Below are 24,281 nucleotides of genomic sequence, written 5' to 3'. Positions count from 1 at the left end.
TTTAAAATGTCCACGACTGGTAATTTTACAATGTATCAACCAATATTTAATTGCATGTTGCACATATATGGTTGCGGTCAATATATATTTTAGACTAGATGTTTAATACGCAACGCAATATATGGTGATTACAATGGCTTATTGATTATTGACTCTGGCCCTCTTAGCTATCTGCTCAACACAGTGAACTTGATCTCTAGAGATGTGATTGAATGTAAAATCATTTTTCCAAGCTAGATACAAAATGTCATGAACAACCAGATATTTTCACACATTGGTAGATACAAAATGTCATCAAAATATTTTAGACGATATAGATGCTTCTAGACAAGAATCTTGGAACACATATTGTTGCAATGTATATATTAATAAAATATTAAAACAAAAGTTAAAATCTCGAGAGTACCCATGAAGTAGAACTTGTTTTCGTACTCGAGTTATAACCAAACGAAACAACATAGCATAGATATGATCCTTCGGAGAATCTTCCTACAAAACCAAGCTTCTTTTACCTGATTATGAGATAACTTTTCTCTTTTTGTTTACCTGTAATAAGTAGGTGAAAGATTCAGACAAGGAAACAGAGTGTGTTCCAAATAAGTTGAAAGACAGTGAGTGTAGTGTGCAGCATTACCGAGATGGACTCCTGCTTCTGCTCTTGCTCCTGCTACGCATAGGGCTCTTGGCTTGACTCAGCTTGCTAGGGCTCTTACTTGCTTCCTTCTGAACCTGCTCCACGCAAAAACGATGATGAAGACGAGTGCAATTAGCGATATATCATAATAGTCTATTGGTAGTATGGCTTGTTGTTATTATATTATAATACAGAGCTGAGTAGGGGGTGTATCTAATATTAAATATCACTTACAGAAGGCAGAGGAGATCTTGACCTTGAACGAGATCTGCAAAATTCCGAGAAACAAAATCCAGTTTTAAAATCCTAAATATGTTTTCCGTGTATAAAATATCTGTTTCATCAAGAGCCTTGATGCCTCATTCCATGTCAGAGATGTAAAATGATAACACAAGAAAGCAAAAAGAAAACAAACTTTAGACGATTTCTAGACACACAAGCTTTTCTAAGTCAAAACCGAGGGCAGGGATGAAAGTCCTGTGCACAGTATCAGTTTCATGAGAATCCAGAACGCTTGACGAATTTGCAGGTAATGAACACTATAAACAATACGATCCAATGACTCCCCACTGTTACCCATCTAGCAGCAACGGATATCATCAGAAAACAAGGAGACAGGAAAGTTTCATTTCCAAAACTGTTCATCTTAGAAAGAGCATATACCTCATCAGAGAGACAGAAACAGTTGTGTACAACCAACCAAGAAATCCATGATCCAGATATTATTTCCAAATTTCAAGTTGATCGTATCTAGCAAACAAAACCATTCTCAGCAATTAAGAAGAAAATAGCTAATACCCTTAACTAGAAGCAATCATCATCCCCAATGACTAATGACTGCTTTTAATGAGATATCAACAAACAAACACCAAAGGAAGCACTAAACCAATATGCTATGTTTAGATGTTATCTAGTGAATATTTAGCCTAAACATAAAAATAAGAAACGAAACATACCCTCGCGGAGGTGGTGACCTTGACTTTGAGCGGGAACGAGGGGATCTTGACGTAGATTTTGCAGGCGATCTACGCGAAGATTTAGCCTTTGGGCTCCTGCTCCTGCTTCTGCTGCGGCTACGGCTGCGGCTCTTAGAATAAGATCTTCCACGGCTGGGGCTTCTCGAATCCCTCCTTGAATCATATTCTCGAACCTACAACGATATGAGGAAATGTTAAGTGCAACAAAAAAAAAAAAAAGAAGAAGAATGCTGTTAGCATAGTTGGCATTAGTATGTATACCCGGACATATCCACGAGAAAAAGCATTCCTAAACTCAGTGTCATCGAGCTTTTTAATCTGTAGACAAAGAAGAATATACTCATGAGCAGTCAAGGAAGAATATTAAAGAATAGGGAAGAAGAAGAACATCTCACCGCATACTTCATGTCCTCGTAGCTGGTGTAATCTACAATTCCAGTTGTACCTGTTTATAACCAGTCCAAGATATATATTTATATTTTTAAAGCAGGCTACTTAACAGCTAAAACAGCTTTAGACACATATATATATATATATATTATCGGGTAAGAAATGAGGACTAACAACCTCTACCATCACGATAGACTTGAGAGAAACAGACTTCTCCTCCTTTACGCATGTGATCCTACAGAAACAAGAATTGATTATAATGGAAACGAACGACACTTAAGGAAGTTGTTGTCCACACTGAAGCCGGTGTTAAAATGTTAACCTTGAGGTCTTGCCAGGAAGCAGATGAAGGCAAACCTGATACAAGAACTGTACAGTTGGAAACTACCAAATTAGAGATTTCTCCAAAAAAAATTTAGAATGCTAAACATATATCAGACGTACCACGGAACTCAGATCTCCTAGATGGTCCACGCCCACGGTCTCCACCATCACGACCTCCGCCACGACTGCCACTACTACGAGCATCATTAGATGAACGCCTCCCACCATGTGCTAGCTCCACCTGGCAACATGGATCAAATAACAACACTTCAAGAAATAATCAAACTTTTTAGAGTTAAAAAGTAGAAGAACAAACCCGTAAACAATGGCCGTCAAAGTCATAACCATCACGGCCATGAATAGCATCATCAGCATCCCGAGGATCCTCAAACTAGAAATGAATCATTTTACCTGTCAAAGAGAAGCCTATCTCTAAAAATCAACAAGGAGAGGGAGCTGACCTCGACGAAGGCATAGCCAGGAGGCCTTGGTGGGATCTTCAGGTCGATTTGAACAACAGGTCCATACTAATAAGGATGAACAATTCTTATCAGATGTCAACAATTCAAGAAAATGATTGAGGAAGTGGGTTTTACCTTACTGAACAAATCTTCAACCTCTCTCTCGCGTATATCGCCTGGAAGGTTCCCCACGTATATAGTTCTACTCGAACGGCTGCTCATCTTATAATTGAAACGAAGAAGCGTTCTCAAGACAGGAAAAAAAGCCTAGAGAGCGAACGATATTTGATTAATCTGATGGAAGAAGAAGAGAGGCGTAAAGATTTTACCTGAGATGTGATGAGTTTGGGGCGAAAATGCTACTACGGTGGAAAGTAGAGAACTTGGCTTAGTTTGGAATTGGCAAGCCCGCCCGATGTTGTTAATAGGAGCAGAGTACAGCACGTGACCCTTTTTAATCTTTTACCATAGTTTACACCGGGGGTAATTAGGTGAAGTGAATACATGTCACGTAAACTGTAATAAATGGTCCTAGTAAATACATCTTTACTCTTATCGTAAAATACCGTATTAGTATTACTGAGTCGAAAGAAAACAAAATATTGTTAACACATTTTCTGATTTTTAATTGGGAAAATTATTTTTTTAGAGCAAAAAAATGATAACTATGTTATTTTAGACTAATATCTATTTTATGCTATTTTTGTCTATAATACCCTTTAGTATTTTTTAAAATAAATTTAATAAATAGTTTTACAAACAAAAAAAAATTGGAAAAATAGTAACTATCGATAAAATACCTATATGAACTTAGTGAAATTTTTTCCAGTTCTAAAAATATTTAAATCATAATTTTTAAATTATGTTCTAAATAAAGTAGAAAACGAAATCCATTTTTTCATTGAATCTACAATATTTAGAATACGTGATCTACGTAAATAAGAGTATTCTAAAAATATTTAGAATACACATTCTGTGCTTAACATACCAATCTAAAATCTTAAGAAATCAAAATCTACACATTAATATAAATCTAAAACACGTAGAAACCAATTTCTACATATTTACTGTAAATCTAAAACATGTAGAAATCAAAATCTATACATTACTATAATTCTAAAAACATGTAGAAACCGATTTCTACATATTAGATGTATTATACGGATAAGAAATCAGTTCCTAAAAATATGGAAACAAAATATTTGGGATATTCACTTTCATATTTTGAAAAAATCGATTTTAAAAAAAACGAAAAAGTGGTAACCTTCTTCTCACGCCGTCTTCTATATTTCATTGATTGTTCATAAAATTTTCACAAAAACTTCACATTATTTCTACCACGATTCATATCTATGTTTCCACGGATCAATCGGTCTATAATTCGAGATCGGTCGATCTGTATGAAATCGATCTTTGCCGATCGAGTGAAATGGAACAGGTCGATCAGTATATGATCCGCGTTTTTTTTTATTCTGCATAATGATCAGGATCGATCGATCCGTTCGACCTTGTAATTTCGGATCGATCGATCCCGCTTGATCGAACCCATTATTTATTATATTTAAAATTTACAATATTAAGGGCATTATTGCTATTTTGAAAATAATTAGCCTAATGAAACATAAAGTATATGAGATTAGTCTAAAGAGACATAGTTATCATTTTTTTGCTCTAAAAAACAATTTTCCCTTATTAATTTTACACAGTAGCCGAATTTTTTTCTCCTACTCCGATTTTACATCTTCCTCATAAATATTTTGAACTTCATAATTTGAAAATTACAAAAAAAAAATTTGACCAAACAAACTGCTTTATTTTTAATTTTAGTTTTCATTTCTCTTTAAGAAATACTAGGGCCTGAGCATTTGGGGTCCCAATCGAATATCGGTTATGTCCAATCGGATCTTGGTTATTCGGATTTATCAAAATCAACCCCACTCGGATTATATAAAAGTTCAGTTCGGGACCCGTTCGGATTCTATCGGGTTCGAATCGGGGTTAGTAAATCTGCAAAGAACCGGTACAACCCGTTGTACCTTCGGGTTTGGGTCCCAATCGATTCTTCAGTTTAAAAGTACCTGATTTGTATCTACTTTGTAACTAACATAAGTAAAATTGATTCTTCGTTTTTAAAATACCTTATATGTATCTATTTTGTAACCAAAAGATAAATAAAATCGATTCAAAAATAAGACACAAACATCAAACATGATCATTCAAAATCAAGCGAAGGTAAATGAAAACATAAAACGAAAACCAAGTTCTTATGAAATAAAAAACATTATTCAAAAAGCAAAACCAAAATCTAAAAACTTCAAACGCCACCTTCAACCATCAACCTCCATGTTATAGATAATTATTTTAGATGTTCAATAATATCTTAGTGTATTTTAGATACATATTAGCAATTGAGATGATGTTTGGTACAAGTCATTTTTTGGGATTTTGAATGTTTCTGGTTCTGTCTTGTATTCGTTTAGGTTTTGGTTCGGTTCGGATAATACCCATAACCCAAAATACTATAAAACAAAATCTATTTGGTATTTATGTGGGGTTTGGAACAGTTCGGATTTATTTTTATCGGAACAGATTCGGTTCGGATTTTCGACTTTATTTGTCCAGCCCTAAGAAATACACTAATATGTGTTGACAAAAAAAAAAGAAAATACACTAATACATGTACTAAACAATATCGTGGTCAAAAGAACGTATACTATAGATTATCAACAACGGAAAGACCGTACATTATCATTGCTTTTTCCCTAAAATAAATAGTACAAAATCCGGTTTATGGATAAATACATGTGATCAAAGAGCTTTTTTGGGAAATAAATAAAAAAACAGGAAGAGAAAAAAAAAGTTGCTGTCCAGTTACTTTAGGTGGGATGTGTATGGCTTCTTGTTTGCTCAATTACAAATCAAAGCTCTCTTAAAACCCCCAAAAAGATTCTCTCCAACAAACAGCCTGTAAATAAAAAAAGAAAAGCACAGATCCACTCCCAAAGATCGGATCTTTCTGAAGGTTCTTGTTTCACTCATCTGGAAAGTTCCAAGCTTTAACAAGAAATGTCACAGAAACATCTTGAATCATCACGAAACTCGATCGAATCTTGCACCCTACAGCTCCTGTCATGGCGCCCATTTCACCGCTCCAAAACCGTAGACCCATCTGAACAGCCCCCGACACAGAGCCCTTACGGCGGCTCCATCTCCACCAAACGCCCTTGCTTCTCCGATCGCTCCACCACTTCTTTCTCCATCGAAGCTATGAGCCGTCTCTCTCTCGCCGACGAAGACAAGCTCTCAGCTTCCAACTGCAACAGCAAGGGGAGTCTCCGCTTAGTAGCGAGGAAGCGGCGGCGGCGCAATTCGAGATCGGTGTCTGGTCGGAGTAGCGATCGGAGCGGGACTCTGAGATGCTGCTCCATCGGAGCTCACGGGACTTGCTCTGATTTTCCGTTCGCCGTCGGGACGGATTCGAGCGGGGAGCTGTTCAGCGAAGCGAATTGGGCTTCCGATGTGAGCGAGGCGCGGAGATCGCGGCAAGAGCGGCGGGATTCCGGCGGAGAGAGGGAAGCTTCCGGGTTTGGGTTCCCCGTTGGTGTCGACCCGATGGGGAACGAATCTGGGTACGGGAGTGAGCCTGGGTACAGAGGAGATGTTGAGTTTGGTTATGGTGATGAGTGCGATGATGAAGAAGAGGACGTGAAGCCATTGTTTTGGGCAGGTATAAGCTCCAAACTTTAAAACACTTGTGTTCCATCTTGAGAATTATGGTTTCTACTGTGAGTGAATCTTCTTTTGCAATGAAGATTGAGAATTGATGCTTATTGGTTAGATCATGTGATACCGATCGAAAATTTAGATTGGATTGTCCAATGGTGCGTTGACTGATTCGCAGACGGGTTCTTCTATAGATATGATACATTGTGGAGTTTGGTTTTGTCATGTTAGTTAATCTTTTGTATCTTATTTATTAGTGTGTTTTGCTTGGTGATTATTGGTGTTTTGTTTTGGATTGGATCTGGAGCAGATTCAACTGTGGAGATGTCTGGTGATGCGAAATTCTCAGATAGTAAACCTCAGTTCAGGTGCCGCAGGAGAAGACAACATGACTACAAAACTGTTGATTCCATGAGATAACACACACATTATTAGCACACACATAAGACAGGTTGGACTTCGGTTCACGGCCAAAGCTTTTTCGGCCCAATTCTTAAATGCGATCCGCCCTCATGATGGTTCGCGGACATTCTTTCAAGACAAGCGGGTCCTTATTGGAAGAACTTTCCATGTATTTTTACTTTTAACAAGACCTGGAAATTGAAGAGCTTCTTCTCTAGCCATTTTTTTTATATGTGTATAATGGATCTGTATTTGTTTTAGGTAGCTTACTAAAAAAACTTTCATAGTTAATATTTTGACTGATCTAATCACCAAATTATATCGTTGGTTTCATCTTCTCAAGATCGAATATAATATTTTATAGCTATAAACATTTTTTAAGAACTTTTATAAAATAAATTTGCATATAAAATGCATTTAAAATTTTGAAAACCAAAACCAATGTTTTATAGAGCAGTACTCAGATCCAGCAGTCCTGAATTTTTTTATACTATTTTAAAAATCTATCTATGCTATCAAATGATATTAGGATGTTATTAAGGTTAAAACTTGGCTATTTGATTTAAGATCATAATTATTGGACATATTCAAATAACCAAGACAATAGATGAATATAGTTTTATGATTCTGATCCAAGTCGATTTTTCATATTAATACCACTGCTTATCAACCTATATTTTTAAATTTTATTCTCAAAAGAAGAAATATTTTTTTTCAACTACGGCGCATCGTCAAGCTGGATAGGCTCGAAGTTAGCTGATTCCAAAAAGAATATCCGCTCTACGAAAATTTGATGATCGTTAATTCCTAAAAATAACCGTTTAAACGAAGGTTCTTGATCGTTGACAAAAAAAGAAAAAAAAAACCGAAGGTGCTTGATAATCGTTGATTCCGAAAATTACCGAAGACTAAGAAAAGAAGAACTAAAGTTCTAGGGTTTTTTTCTTCTTATTCAATAGATCAATAGTTACTTTACAAAGCTACATAACAAGCGCTATTTATACTAAGCTAACTAGATCATACTTGTATCTCTACATTCTAATCTAAAAGGATTTGTACGTATCCGTAAAACTGATACAATTGTTCAATAAAATAAATACTTTATTAACACATGAAACCATACCAAGCTCATGGTCCATTTCGATGCGTGCGCTGCATCAGTCCCTGTGGGTGAGAAAAGATTCGCCCACAAATCTGGCTCTTCATCATCGTCACCAAAATGGATACTTAGGTTTGTTGTTGAACAAATTGGGTTTGTGCAAGTCCATCATCGATGCACCTGACAACCATTTGCACTGATAGGCTCGAAAACTTCAAATTGTCTAAACCTTTGTGATCTCACCTTTTTGTATGCATGAGATGTCATTAGGCTGTCAGCCAATGAGGAAACATCTGAGGTTCGAGACGGAAGAGACACACGATCCTTTGCCATGTCAAACCACATAAGATCTTTTAACTCAAGACAAATCTTTTGGCGCTCGATTTAAGACACACCATTTCGCATTAAATCACGGGAATATTTTTTAACAAAATCTAATTGACGGATTAAAATATTTTTAACATTTTCATTTATAATGTATTTGAAAATATATTATTATATTAATTTATATTTATATTAAATCTTAAAATTATATAAGATATTACTTATTAGTTTTATTTTCAAATTATTTCAACCCTTTTTGTTATGAATTTTTAATAAAATTTCTATAATTTATTGATTAATTGTGTGATATATATTTTGATAACTATTTAATAATATAATATTGTTGATGTCACTTCATTGAGTCTAACATTTTATTTATCTACATTATATTATTTAATATGAAAGATTATTTAAGTTTAAATGAATGTAATTTCTGTTTATAAAAATATAAATAAAATAATCATTAATTTTATATTAAATGAAATTATTTTGTAGTATATAAACCTGAAAAACATATACTTATTTTTGAATATTTATAAACCAGTTGAGTTTTTATAGTTAACAAATAATTTAGAAAAAGATTAATGATTTTTTTTCTATTAAAAAAGTTAAATCTAATTTTTTATATTGTTTGGACACAAGATTAGTTATTGTTTTGTTTGGAAACATAGATAATATTATAATGTTGTTTATATAATTATCTTAATGTAGTTATAATGTTTTCATTAATGACAATGACATTACTAACCGTGCATGTGTTAATTTTTACCTTTTTTATTATTTGTTTAATAATATTTTTAAACACATAAGTTAGTTAAATATTTTAGGTTCTTACAAACCTATCCGGACCTAGAAAGATCCGAATCTGAACCCCGTTCAAAAATTTATAATATCCGAACAAAGTTTAATTTAAAACCCAAAAATTCGATACAAGAAAACGATACGTTCCCAAACTGGTCTGTTGAATTCTTGTCATGAATGAATCAATTTTATTCAAACTTGAAAAATTATTTTGGTTAAATTTTATTCGAATAAATGTTGTCGAATTATTATGGTAAATATAATTAATGAAGTAATTAGGAAGAGTAAAAAATGGAATGTAAAATATGTAATAAAAGCACTTAAAAATAGATAAGTTTTCTTTTGTACTCTATAATAAATGAACCCAAAGTAATTAGAAAATACAATAAATGAAGTGGTTATAATTAGTTAAAAAGAAAGAAAATATGTAAAAATCACTTAAAAATAGGCAAGTATTATTTTGTACTTCAGTTTTAATATAATAGATATGTAATAGAACATTTAATAAATGTACATGTTATAATTTTGTCAATAAAAAATAGTTTGGCACATATTAAAATCTAATAGTTTCCAATGTGTTCATGCAGAGTACACTTGATGAGGAGATTTGTATATCCTTGCCCCAAGGTTAAACTCCTGGTACATCAGAGATTCTTCCTCCTAATATTGTGCAGTCTCCACAAGAGCATTTATGTTCTCAAACAGGCTTCTCACCTGTAGAATCAGAGTACTACGATTCTTGTCGAGGCAGTTTATACTCAATTTGAGTCTGATACGAGTTTATTTTCACTTCTCACCAGTGGAATCATTGTACACACATATGTGCCTCTGTCAAGAATACCATGGGCGAGTACCTTTTACTTTGATGGCCTCATGGTATTTATCTGATTGCTAAAACCTAAACCCCAGGTCTAGGATATTTAAGCAATCTTTCCTTTTCCTTCTCTTAAGAATAAGGAAGTTCTTCCTTATCTTAAATAAACTATTTAAGATGATTACCCAACTCAGCAGCCATGTCTTGGCTTGTATAAGCCGAGCCCGTGTTGTCCAGTTATGTAATTCAGTAGTTGCTTCACATCTCAGCTTCCTGGATGACTTCTTGTACCACTTCATGTACTACTCCGAGATTAACACACCAACTACTACATGTGTTTTCTCAAACCAGTCAGCATTACATCTCTCCCTTGATGACTGTGTTTTAGAATCCAAGCATACACACAATACTATTACTTCATATCAGATCATCTAAATACTCAAAAGATCTAACATCTTCATTCTCTCCCTTTTTAGCTTAGTTTGATACTCAAGCATCACATTATTTAGTCTCTTGTCACCAGCAGAAAACATAAAATGTTTTAGACTCCATTTTTGTCTATATATCCAATATATCATTTACAATCCCCCATGAGTTAAGCTCCAACTCTGTGAACACTTCAGATATGTCTTCTCTCCCTGCTTGAGTGCACAACTATGCTAAAAACACTCATACAAATAACTGACGTTTCTCACAGTATCTCAGGTCAGAATCTTGTTCATTTTCCAGTTCGTGTTTAACTTCTGGTGTAAGCTTTATCACATTCATCGACACAGTTTATGCTCCTCTGCTCTTGTATGTTCTCCAAATATAACTCAAATATTCTCAATCTTCTAGCAAAGACGCCATTACCAAGCAACATTACAGCCTCACGTTTGTATGAGAAAAGAACTCAGTCAAGGAACCTCCAAAATCTGAGTAAACCTCACATAATGGATAAATTGCAGGTCAGCCACGTTCATTTAAAGGGAATGTCCCATTGCTTATAAATGTTTCTCTGAGCTAGATCGTGTTCTGGCGTAATCGTTTTTTTGCTTTAACCTCATTTTGGTTTCTGTTGCAAAACTCTGTTTAGATAGCAGTCATAACCAAGTTCCAGAACCTCGTCTACTGTTTTCCTTCTCAAAATCACCACACTTGTTATTTATCAAATCCAACTGTTCTTGGTGTCTTCGTATTTTTCAAATCAGAAACAATCTTTGTTCTCTGAATCAGACTCAAATACTGCAAATGAATCCTTCACTTTATCTGATCCAAACTCAATAAGTCCTTGCAGCATTTTTACTTCTCCCTGGATTTTAGAAAACCTGTGACTCGGATTGTAACTTAGCAGTTTCAGACTATTGACTTGAACTCGTGTTGAGGAACTTTTGAATTTAACCACCATTCATTACATCAACTCTATCAGAAGCCACTGTACCTTTTCATCCTTTAACGAGTTAGTTCACTTATATTGCTCATAGATGCTTGCCATACTTTAAACGGCCTCTGATTTCTTCTCTTGTCAAACATCTCCTGAAAGTACTTTTTGAAACTTTCCATCAAGCACCGATCAAAAAACTGCATAAAGTAGAAACACAATCCTTTGTAGTCTTCTGTAGCCATAAAGGCCAAAATCCACCTTCAGCAGACATCATCAAACAATTATAGAACTTCATGAAATCAGCTTTTACAAGTGGTATTATCCATATGTGCCACTTTTAATTTTATTTTAAAATTTTATATATAATTACACCTTTGAAAACTCATATATAAAGGAGCCTATATTTCAATTGTAAAACCAAGTTCTCATTCTCTCATTTAAGGCTGGAACCTTTTACCCGGAACCTTTTACCCGGAACCGGAACCAATCCAAAATGGACCGGTTATGATCTGTTTTGGATATAGCTTATTTATCAAATGGGTATTTTTATGAATACATGTGGGTATCGGTTCGGGTACCCATTTAAACCAAAATTTATGTTTCAGAAAAATATAATTGTGCTTTCTGGTAGTTGAACCAGGGTTGGGGAGTGACACTTGCTCAGTTATGCAATCATGAATCACCTCTACAAGTTCAGTAAGACGCAGCATTACATATTCATCAAATCTCTTAATTAGATTAGCCTACTTCCGCAGTACGAACCCCTATGTATTAGAATTCCAGAGACTAACTTATGTTGAATTTCAGATTCTAAACATGCAATAAGATAAAGTTTGTTAAGTTCACGAAACCCCCTAACATCAACTTTCACTGGCTAAGTGTATCTCGTTCATCTAAGTTCTTTCAGGCATTTATTAAACACTTTTGGTGCATTAAACAACCTATAAATCAGGAACTAGATGATCAATCCAATTCAAGCATGAAGAACAACCTAGTTTAAGAAACCAATATAGTATTCCCTATTCTAACAAATCACAATCATTAGAATTCCAGTAAAACCCTAAACCTAATTAATGAACTACTCAGACATATCATAAGAAACACATAAAGATGATGAATAATGCATAACGAAACTAGAAATCAAAAACATGATTCAAAAATCTTCTTCAAAGTTATAGATTTGTCTCCCCAAATCTCCAAATACAATATCAGATGAAAAAGAAAGCATACCCTAAACAATGGCTGAAAAGAAAGAGATATAGGTCTGTTTTTCGTGCTGTTCGAAATTTGAGTTAAACCAAACTTGAAAATAAAGAAAACCGAAAAAAGTCTCGTATTGAACCGGCAAATAGACCAGCTATCAGTAAAACGTGCATACCTTTAAATATATACCCCCTGGATTGACCTCAAACCGGTCCCAATGGAAAACTCAATTTTCTATCCCGTGTCAAAATTTGAGCTCAATGATTGGTGGGAGATCTTCCTTCTGTTGCTAAGATTTTGACGCATCTACACAGTTCTGGATCTTTATTTACACTCAATTTGAAATCTTCTACTCCAAATAAACATAATACCTGAAAAGACTCGATAGAGAACTAATAGAATAGATAACACATACTATGACTCGATAAAGGATTTAAAAATAAAGGTTACAAAAACGCCGTTTATCAACCGCTACCAGTTTTTTTCATTTGGGGTGCTAATACTTTAAGTGGTGTTGTGGTAGACGTCCTGTCAAGATTCATAATAAGAATGGTGAGAGGGTCTTCCTCGTTGATTGGGTTTTTGGTTTTTGTAATGAGGGAAACATCTTGGATTCTAAGGATCCAAATCTAGGAGGGAATATATGACCAATTAGAGGTTGAAATGACTTTGAAGCTAGGTTTGTTGTGCTCTCACTCTAACCCACAGGTTAGACCAACTACGAGACAGGTGTTACATTATCTAAGCGGAGATTCAGTGCTACCAGATTTGTCACAATTGGACTTTCGTGGAAGCGAGATGACATTAGGAATCCACCTTAGAATTAGTGAGATATGCATGTTTACCGGTGGATCTTTGATTTTTGATTCTATACTTACTGATCTGCCGGAGGTGAATTTTAAATATCAAAACGTTTGTGTGTACACTATAGATGTTGAAAAGTAGTATCCTCCATAGATATGGAACGGTGTTGATATATTTCGCTGTTGTACATTGATGTGTAATAAATGAAAGATTATGAACGTAGAAGACCAGTTTACTCTTGCATTCAATGTAGAGGTGGTTGATAAGTAGTATCCTCCATTGATATGGGACGGTGTTGATATACTTTGATAGACACTCGTCCAAACTTAAAGTATTGCTCTCTCCGTCCCTAAATATAAGATATTCTAGACAAAACACGCTTATTAAAAAAAAAAATTTATCTAAAAAGTACTATTAAAATTATAAATTAATACTATTCAACCAATTACAAAATAGAACTATAAAATTTGATTGGTTACACATATTTTGAGGAAAATCGCATGTTAAACCTTGAGAGTGTTACATTCTCGCACTTTAAACACTGAACGTTTTTTACTAGCACTTTAAACCTTAAAAGCGATATTTTTATCATAACAAACCTCAAATTTAATAAGTTAAGTATTAATAAATCAAAAATTAAAAAAAATCAAAAATCAAAAAACAGAATCTAGAATCACCATTCAAGTTATTAATATTATATATTTATTGTTTTATAATTGGATTAATTATTTAAAAAAAATTATTTTATTTTTAATTTTGAAATGTTATTTTTATATATTTTTTTTTGAATTTATAGATTTTTTTTGAAATTTTCAAATTTTTTTGAATTTTTTTTGAATTTTTTTGAATTTTTTTTAAAACAGACACGTACGTCATCACAAAATGTACCGTACATATCACCTTGTTGACTTGGAAAACAAGTAAACCTTATTGGAGGTTTGTTATGATAAAATTGTCACTTTTAAAGTTTAAAGTGCTAGTCAAAAACGTTTAGTGTTTAAAGTAGGCATGAGGCATAATACCCGAAACCCGGACCCAGACCGCAATGAAGGGATCGGTTCGGTTCAGAATCTATTTAAAACCCGATCGGGTTTAGTATGGCAATACATTGGGTTTCGGGATCGGTTCAGTTTGCATATATGTATACATTACACAACACGCGTGGGACACTCGCCTAGTTTAAAGTGCGAGAATGTGACACTCTGAGGGTTTAATTGTGATTTTTCCCATATTTTGATAAAGTTAAAGCTATCTAAAAATATGAAAACATCTTACATATTGGAACATAAAATTTCTTCTAAACACTTACATTTGGAAACCGAGGGAGTACTGTATAAACTTAAATGTTCAGTCAAAACATACTATCTAAAGTGTAGACGTCATATTTCTTAGACATCCCCTATATATAAAATGGTGAACATTTTTAATAAGTAACACTAAATGTGTAAAATATTCACAAGAATGTCAATTTGCTGATGTGTAAGCATAAGGGCTTCTCACATCATCTGTTTAAAAGACCATTCTCTTACTAGAGTATTTACATATGATGCCATTGGACCCCATTAATATAATATTTTTTTGTAAACTAACCATTAATATAATATATTTTATTATAAGCATCGTTAATATATAATATAAAGGTTAAGTTTTTTTTTTTGCTAAAATTTGAAATATAAAGGTTAAGTTATAATCGTATAGCTCTGTTATAAACACATTACTAAAAAAATATTATTGCTGAGTCACGTAAATTAAATTATTGTAATTCAAAATTTTAACCTCTACAACGTCTTCCTTCGAGCAAGTAAATTGTTAGAATGAATGTTTCACAACTCACGTTATAAACAGACTTTTTCAACACTAACAAAGTTGTTTGACGATGACAAGATATAAATCAGATTTGAACAAAACAGAGAGTCTAAACAGAATTAATGAGATTCTAACAATTTAAGTTACAACTCACGTTCAAAACATAGAGTTTTTCAAACAGCCATATTCGAAATAAGTACTCGATAAGAGTGGTCATCTTATTTAATAACTTACTAGATTATGACCCGTGCAGGCGCACAGATGTTTTTTGGACGAAATGTTAGTGTTTATGTATGTACAAGAAATAAAAAAATCGAGTACTAATTATGTCTCACATGGGCACTAAACCAACATTGCGATAATCCCCGGAGCTTCGGTTTCTTATAATACTTAGTAGACATAATTCTTTGCCTAATAGTCTTATCAATGATTCTAGCCAACTGATCCATTGGCTTAGTGAGCTGTGAATGACGTCTCTCATTCTGTTGTCTCCATATGTAAAAGATAGACACCTACAAAGTCTAACACGTGTTTTTTTACTTGTAATAGATACTATATGATTTAGTTATGCTTTATAGATGGATTATAAATATTACTAAACATGTTGATGGTTCATATTGTGGTTAGATGATAAACTAATCTAAACGATATCTAAATAAATTTGATAATTTTTACTACATTGACCATTTTTATATTGTAATTGTTTATAAATTTAACCATTACATATGTTTGTGTATTCTTATACATTTATTTTTCTAAAACAAATATTATATAGCATAATTTTTTTTTTTTTTCAAGTTTATATTTCACTCAATTTACTTTATATCTCCTAAACATTATTTGATAAATGATTTTCCATATGTCATCTTTACAATCACTTTCATAAAAATGGTGACAAATTTCTGAAATTAATGACATGGTTAATGGCTATATATGATTGTATGTGTAAGATAAACCAAATTTTGATTTATTGTTAAATTTAAGTATTTAACAAAAACTTTAGTATTTAGACAAACGTATATTGACTTTTTTTTCTTTGAAATATGAATAAATGTTGAGAAACTAAACCAATTTAAACCAACATATATACATACAATCTTAACTAAAACAAACGTATGTGCAATGTATTATGTATATATGTAATGTTATAACCATTAGATTATTATATAAGTAAATATTAATACAACTAGGTGTTTTGCACGCACATACGGACATAATTATCTTCCGAATACTTATTTTATTTTTTATTAATCCAAAAATTGGCATAATAAAACTCTAATTGGTGAACATGTTGAAAGAAAAAAATTATGGTGAATTCTTTGTTCCTCAAAATTTATACCAGTTATGTTGAAATTTTAGTCAAATTATTAAAAGGTAGATCCCACATTTTTCATCTAAATTCTCCATGGAGGAATAAGTTTATAAGCAAGAAATTTCCCTATGCAATTTTGATAAGGAACAAATTAAACAAAAAATCATATTTTTTATTTTATTTTTTCAATTCCTCAAATGAAATTTTACTTTTTAGTTTGTTCATTTTTTCATTCTTCTAATGGTCACCAACTGAAGCCACAGTGTTTCACGGATTAAACTTAAACTGGTTTAAAGTAAAAGCAAGAAAATTTGTTTTGAACTCAGTCACAAGTCAAGTTATTCTTTATGATTTTAAATAGTTAAATCAAACATTAAATTATTTATATATATATATATATATGTAAAAAAACGTTCATCAAACTTTGTACTTATTATTGTGTTAAAAGTTTTAAAACACTCATATAATAAAAATAGTTTAGAAAATATCTTTATATAAATATTTTTGTTTGACTAATATTAATTATAAATTTTTTTATATCTTAATTTTTTAACTTTATCATAAAAATATTGTTTTCAGATAGCAACACAATATATATAAGAATTCTCTTAATTTTTAAATATATTTTAACAATTTTATTATATTAATTTATAATTAATTATTTAATATAACATATAAATTTAATATTATTAAAATAAAATTCATGTTTATTATATATAAAATTCATTACGGATTTTGTGAAAATTAATAAATACTCAGTTAAAAACTAATAATAAATCAATGATCTATATAAAAGCTTAAAACCTAATAAAATATGACAAATAAGAAAATAAGAATTTTAATATAACATATAGATTTAAATATTATTAAATCAAAATTCTTGTTTAATTATATATAAAATTCATTACGGATATTTTTAAAATTAATAAATTAGTGATTCATCTAAAAATTATTAATAAATCAATGACTAAACTAAAATCAGATAAAAACATGACAAATAAGCAAAATTGACTAAAATAATGGAAAATATGACAAATAAGCAAAATCAAAATAATAAAATCTAATTACATATTTTATAGTTATATTATTTAAATTAATAAATTATGGACTCAACTAAAAACTATTAATAAATTAATGACTCAGCTTAAACCTAATTAAAACATGACAAATAAGTAAAATATTCTAAAATCATGGAAATCATGACAAATAAGCTAAATCACTTCATAAATAATAGTATAGATTTGACCAAAAAAAATAATAGTATAGATTTGAGGGTTAGCGAAGGGGCCTTGAATTATGTGTTGTTAGTGATTAAATTAAGTACTAATGTATTGGAATAATAAATTAGATATTGTTTTATGCTTGTTTTAAAAGACAAAAATACAATAAATGCTAAAATATAGGAGTAATTAAAGTCTCAGTGGCATCCCCTAGACTATATTTGCGAAGTGATTTTTCCACGTGTCCTTTCTACAATCAATTTCGCAAAACAAATATGACATGGATACTGAAATTGATGACATGTCTTATAGCTTAATATGACATAGACAATTGCATTTAATGTTAATTTATATTTTTGGTAAACTTTTTAAAATATGGTAGTAACTCATATATTACATTTAATGTCAATTTATATTTTTGGAATTTTTTTTAGAATATGGGAATAACTCATAAATCATCATTAAAATAAATATATTCAGATATGGCATTATAAATTTTGAAATATAATTTAATTATATGTTTTTAAATTATACAATTTTATTACTAAAATTTTCAGAAATGTATACAATTTGTTTTAGAAAATTATAAAAATTTAATCGTAAAATCATTATTTTCTTATATATCTTCAAATTTTATAAATATTGTTTATTTTTAATTTTTGGTAATTATGCAACTTTTACAAATTTATTTAATATATTTAATTAAAATAAATAGATAAAAAATCTAACTAAGATTATAATTTCAAATATATACATGCATATTCTTAAATATAATTTTTATATTTAATCAAATCAAATTTATATTAAAATATTGATACGAAAAAGAAAATTTACAATATTAATAAAATTTTATTTAAAAGATAATTTCTATTTATCTATTAAAAAAATTTAAATTGTTTTACTGTACATGGTGCAGGAAGACACCTAGTAAGAAAGTAAATATTGAGGAAAATTCAGGGCTATGTACAAAATGTAATTTCTTTTTAATAGATTAGATTAACAGTTCCCTTCAGCTCCCTTACGCAACAGAGTTGGAGATACTTGGTTGTCACGTTCAGTGAAGTAGTTCCCATGAGCTCATCCTCCCTAATTCAAAACAAAGTGATCAGAACAGGGCATTCTCAGTAACTAAAATTATCATGAGAAACTACACAATACTGTTAGTGTTTTTTTTTTTGTCAAACATTTCTTTCATTCATATCTCAAAATAGAGTAATAGAGGAACATAGTCTGAAGAAAACACACATAGCAATTGCAACAGTCAAACGTAATGCCGTGCACTGATAAAACTTAAATGATAGAGGACTGAAGAGAGTGGCAAGGTTTGTAAGGAGACAACCTGCGATCTCGTTTAAATCCATCCCTGAATGCAGGGCAGAGAAGAGGACAATAGAGTCCCAGATTTCTTGAAGCTTTGAAAATCCAGCAGATGATGCTGAAGGAAGGACCACCTGCGACGTCAAAGCTTCGGCTGCAAGGGTTGAGACCACATATAGTATCCTAGCAGAGCTTTGAGAGTCATGGGCTTCATCCATACCATGGATACACCATCCAAGACCTCCATTTTTAGAAGCATCAGTCCCTGAAACCATAGAAACCAAAGCCAACAAGACAAAGGTTCTAGTACCAACCCCATACTGAGGTACTAAAGGGGGAGAACACAGTGTAACATCCTCATATAGAGGTAAAGACAACAGATCGCTTGCAACATCCTCATATAGAGGTAAAGACCGATCGCTTGCAACATCCTCAAACTGAGGTAAAATAAGATTCAAAGGGAGGGCAATATCCTCATTCAGAGGTAAGGAACTCATCTCGAGACAACTAACTCCTAAAACGAGGCAAGGTTCATACAGGTAAGACTTGTTCCACGAAGAAACAGAAACAATACCTTTTGAAAGCTTGACTAAGAGAAAGGAGGTTTCTGCAAAGATAAACTGTGGCTCGAGCTGAAAAGAGGAACTGTGCTGAAATCTGCACCAAGCAGTAGAAACACACACTCCAAATGACACGAAAACAGTCCCGGTTAAACCAATGGTCGATGCAAAGAACCTCAGAGGAGAAGCTACAGCAACAGGAACCGGAGAGGTGCAACGGGGGAGGAAGACGACGGGATTGATGGAGGATTCGAGGGTTTGAAGGAGAGGAGCGAGGAGAAGGGGAACGTCTGGGGGTTCTGGAGGTTCTGGAGGGACGATGAGGAAGCGAGCTTTAAACGGACGAGACTTACACAGCGACCACGTCGGCAGATCTGTAGGAGGTGGATCTGGAGGAGGTCTGAACCGTGACGGAAAAGGAGTCACCATCAGGACCATGGAGAGGGAGAGGAGCTGCTTCAGAGGGAAGGGGAAAGAACGGCGGCGTTGGAGCGGAGGAGATTCATCTGAGCGGCGCACCTTGGGAATCGGGCCAGAGAGAATTTTTCTAGGGCGAACGCTCATACTGTTAGTGTTTAACATTGCTCTTCTTATACGTCAAAAAAAAAAAACAATGGTCAAGATTACATATTTAATGTTGATCCTGCTAACAAAACACTTTTTTTTTGGTCTAAATGTTAAATTTTATACCAAAGTTTTAGAATTTTGACAGCAGTTACATAGAGTACTAGTAGCAGATAAAAAAGAAAAAATCTAAACACCAAGGAGAAAGAACAAGCAACAATGGTGGGACTTAAACAATTAACACAAGCACACAAGACACTAGCAGAAGGAAATATTGGCCGAGACTGAAGCATTGCCAAATGGATTCGGAGTCTTTGATAATACATGAGACCACGTTCGTTAGATATTGGTTTGCCCAAAGCGCTACTCCAATTGATTGACTCCGACCACACGCAGCTTTGCAATGACCAACCGAGGGAACCATATCCGCCAACCACCACCGGTAGAGGAGACTGAAACCCGAGCTAAACACCTCCACTTGCATCAAGCAGACTAGAGCGCCATCCGGCTTGACGCCACAAGACTACCAATGTCACACTTATTACACTCGGCTTCAGAACAAAGTGCGAGCTGCAAGAAGACGGGGAGTGATGAGAGCCACATCCTGAGCTGCTCGCCCAAACCTGCAATATAGAGATAGAACAGCCCTCCAATGGAGCCCAAGAGACCCGACAATGGAGCTGAGATGGCTGATCAGCATACGAGTCTCCTTCAAGGATGCCGAACTGCAAGACTCAAACAGAAAACCGACACCTTGCCTCGCGCTCACACCGAGAACCGATGGGAGCTCTACAGAGTCTCTTCGGAGAGACAACAGCGGAGGTGACCACTGAGACCGCCGAAGAGCCGGAAAGGAAGAAGTACCACACGGTACACGTGATACACAGCACAAGAGCGGCGATAAACATGAAGACAACGCAGAAGCGGTAGCCGGAGAGGTCTAAACACAGGTCATAGACGGCCCAGTCCAGAACAAGCCGGAGACCACACGCGTCGACCGTTGCGGGACGGAAACCACACAGCAACCGGAACCACCACAGGCGCGCCTCCAGAAAAGACTCTGAAGAACCACTTGGCCGGAAGAAGAGGGAAGTGAGATACCGCACGACACCGAGCGATGACCTAGCTCCCACGACACCGGACCACTCCACTCCAAATCAAGAGAACGTCAGCTCAATAGATCTGAACGGAGGAGCCTTACAGCCACGTTAACGCGCTCTCACCGCAGTGGGGGACTAGATTGAGAAAGAGGAAAATCTTATCCACTCGCCACCGCCAACCCTAAACGCCGACCCCGTTCACTCACTGCCCACCCCGCCTCGCCGGACACTCCAGACAGAAACCCTCCAATCGCAGATGAGAACCACATCGGAGAGCCAACCCACAGCACCGAGCAGGACGACGGAGAAAAGAAAGAAAGAGAAACGAGGCAAAGAACATATTAGAGTTATAACCGGTTATTGATATCTGGTTTAGACTGGTTTAGTTTCCTTTAGCTTAAACCAGCTATATATATACAAACACTTGTACAGTTACATGATTGAGCTGAATAATATACAGTTTTATATTTTCTAACAAACTTCGTCTTCTTCTCTTCATCATCTCATCGATTCATCACCTTCATATCATCTAATATGGTATCAGAGACTTTCTGATCTTCGTTCTTCCGCTTCATCTCTTCCGATTATCAGCTCCGTTTTCGCTTCATTCCGCCGATCATGAGTGTTTTCATACATCCTCTGCTCGTCGAAATTCTTGAGCTTCTTTCTACTTTCATCGTCGCCGTCTACGAGCTTGTTCTTCTCGTTATCTTTCTCGTTTCTCATTGAATCGAGTGTTCTTGCTTACGACTGGATCGATATTTTCTTGATTGGATTTCGCCATGGCTTCTCCTGATCTGGAATCGATTCTGCCGCCTTCTTCTTCGATTCCGGCTCGCTCAAGCTCGATTCCGTCATTATCTGATCCAAATTCCAATCCTCTGTACGTTCACAATGCGGATCATGCCGGTATCTCTCTTGTCTCTGAAAAACTTACTGGCCTTGGGAACTTTAATAGCTGGTGTCGCTCGATGTTACTAGCTTTAGGTGCTCGTAATAAGGCCGTCTTTGTTACGGGACTGTATCCGGATTTAGATGAGAGTCATCCTGATTTTGGTTCTTGGTCGAGATGCAACAACATTGTATGCACGTGGATAGTGAATGCCGTTGATAAGTCCATTGCTAAGAGTATCATGTATCTTGATACTGCTCGCCAAATGTGGCAAGATATTCACGACCAGTTCAAACAGAGTGATGGCCCTCGTACTGCTGAGATCAAACAACAGATCTATGCGGAGACTCAAGGTTCACAGAGCGTTAGTGAGTATTATACACGTCTCAAACAGCTTTGGGAGGAACTTAAGAATCATGAGGATCCGTACACATGTTGCTGTGGACATTTGGATTGTGCTAGTCATAAGCAGCTTGCCACAAAGGATGAACAAGATCGTGTTCTGAAGTTTCTAATGGGTCTTAATGACAGCTTTACTGCTACAAGAGGGCAGATTCTGATGATGGAACCGAAACCACTTCTTGCAAAAGTGTTTAACATTGTCTCTCAAGAAGAACGTCAACGGTCTATGAAGTCTACAAGTGGTGTGGCGTTTCAGGCTTCTCAAATGACTTCTTCTCCAGACTCAGTGGTTGCGGCTTATGCTGGTGTCTATAATAAACAGAGGCCTCGTCCCATCTGCTCTCACTGTGGTCTTGCAGGACACACGGTAAACCGATGCTATAAGCTCCATGGTTATCCTCAAGGCTACAAGGCTTCGAACTCCAGCTATAAGGGACAGAATCATTCACAGTCCAAACCTACTGGTGGTTCTCAACAATGGAACAAGAACACGAACGTGGCTAATATGATTGCTCAGGATCTTGAGAGTATCTCTATGCATGATCAACAGGGAACTCACTTGGGGACAGTGACGACAGAAAAAATTCAGCATCTTCTAAGTGTTCTCAAAGCTAATTCCAACAGCAAGGAGAACAATCATTCTCAGATTTCAGGGAGCACAATTCACCTTGCAGATGGCTCAGTCTCTACTATCAAACCTCAACCACATCTTGTTCCCATTTCGTCTTCTCACCCTTCTTCGTCAGGTACTCTCCTAAATGACTCAAACTTTATCTTTTCTGCGGGAATCAAAGACAGCCATATTTTTATGCATGATTCTTGGGTCATAGATACAGGAGCTAGTTGTCACGTGTGTTCTAACTTGAAAATGTTTTCCCAAACGCAAACAATTACTAACACCACTGTGACTTTACCTGATGGAACACGGATTGCAGTAACAACTTCTGGAACTATTGTCTTGACTGAAAACTTGATTTTAAATCCGGTGCTTTATGTTCCTAATTTTCATTTCAATCTTCTCAGCATCAGTGCATTAACTAAAAACACTTCTATCTCGGTTCTTTTCTCTTCAAGTTCATGTCACATTTTGTCTTACAACCCTCTTGAATTTCTTCAGGAGCATACTCCGGATTACATGATTGGGAAGGGTAACCTTCTCGACAATCTCTATATCCTGGATCCATGTGCTCCTGCTCCTTCTGTTTTTCATCAAGATCATAACGTTTCGCAAGTTTCCTTTGAAGTTTGGCATCAACGATTGGGACATCCTTCGCAGAATAAGATTCATATTCTTTCAAAGAATTTAGATGTTTTCAAAAACAAGATAGGTCATGATCATTTGTGTAAAATTTGTCCTTTGGCTAAACAAAAACGCTTATCATTTTCTTCTTCTAATAACATGGCTGCTTCACCATTTGATTTGTTACATTTAGACGTTTGGGGTCCTTTTCGTGTTCCAACCATTGATGGATATAGATATTTCTTGACGATAGTAGATGATTGCTCACGTGTTACATGGATTTACCTATTGAAAGATAAAAGCTCAGTCACTACGGTTTTTCCAGAATTTCTAACATTCATTGAAACACAATTCAACACTTCTGTGAAAGCCATTAGAACAGATAACGCTCCTGAACTATCCTTCACATCATTACTTGCAACTAAAGGAATTCATCACTACTTTTCTTGTGCTTACACGCCACAACAGAACTCTGTTGTGGAACGCAAACACCAACACATATTGAATGTTGCACGTTCACTCTTGTTTCAATCTAACGTACCATTAGAA

At 34.5% G+C, this 24,281-nt stretch overlaps 3 protein-coding genes across 7 annotated transcripts; 1 reads left to right on the top strand and 2 right to left on the bottom strand.

The window, feature by feature from the left end:
- Positions 1-278: 278 nt before the first annotated feature.
- LOC103868210 (serine/arginine-rich-splicing factor SR34) lies at positions 279-3,219 on the bottom strand. Of its 5 annotated transcripts, none has more exons than XR_004454973.1 (14): positions 3,111-3,219; positions 2,922-3,011; positions 2,787-2,852; positions 2,642-2,716; positions 2,446-2,566; positions 2,324-2,370; positions 2,179-2,236; positions 2,007-2,056; positions 1,873-1,929; positions 1,591-1,784; positions 1,298-1,384; positions 1,050-1,214; positions 869-902; positions 635-729 (listed from the first exon to the last, which is right to left on the bottom strand). XR_004454973.1 is itself a non-coding variant. In XM_033284085.1 (13 exons), exons 2-13 carry the CDS (start codon positions 3,006-3,008, stop codon positions 543-545), a joined length of 888 nt encoding a protein of 295 aa, XP_033139976.1. In that variant the 5' UTR covers positions 3,009-3,011; positions 3,111-3,213; the 3' UTR covers positions 279-542. The 5 variants fall into 5 exon arrangements, 3 of the variants coding, with proteins under 3 accessions (XP_033139976.1, XP_033139978.1, XP_033139977.1); XR_004454974.1 differs by having other exon boundaries at positions 1,050-1,203; XM_033284085.1 differs by lacking the exons at positions 1,050-1,214; positions 1,298-1,384 and adding an exon at positions 279-546 and having other exon boundaries at positions 3,111-3,213.
- Positions 3,220-4,634: 1,415 nt separating this feature from the next.
- Positions 4,635-7,246, top strand: LOC103868212. Its single transcript, XM_009146320.3, has 2 exons — positions 4,635-6,513; positions 6,820-7,246. The coding sequence occupies exons 1-2, from the start codon at positions 5,853-5,855 to the stop codon at positions 6,927-6,929; spliced, it is 771 nt and encodes a 256-aa protein (XP_009144568.1). The 5' UTR covers positions 4,635-5,852; the 3' UTR covers positions 6,930-7,246.
- An 11,339-nt stretch (positions 7,247-18,585) lies between these two features.
- On the bottom strand, positions 18,586-20,098 carry LOC117132123. The gene is made up of 3 exons (XM_033285712.1): positions 19,549-20,098; positions 18,997-19,239; positions 18,586-18,743 (listed from the first exon to the last, which is right to left on the bottom strand). Exons 1-3 carry the CDS (start codon positions 20,096-20,098, stop codon positions 18,712-18,714), a joined length of 825 nt encoding a protein of 274 aa, XP_033141603.1. The 3' UTR covers positions 18,586-18,711.
- Positions 20,099-24,281: the final 4,183 nt, after the last annotated feature.

This window comes from Brassica rapa, chromosome A02, assembly GCF_000309985.2.
Source record: "Brassica rapa cultivar Chiifu-401-42 chromosome A02, CAAS_Brap_v3.01, whole genome shotgun sequence".
Classification (NCBI taxonomy): domain Eukaryota; kingdom Viridiplantae; phylum Streptophyta; class Magnoliopsida; order Brassicales; family Brassicaceae; genus Brassica; species Brassica rapa.
This window is presented reverse-complemented; position numbering and strand designations above follow the sequence as displayed.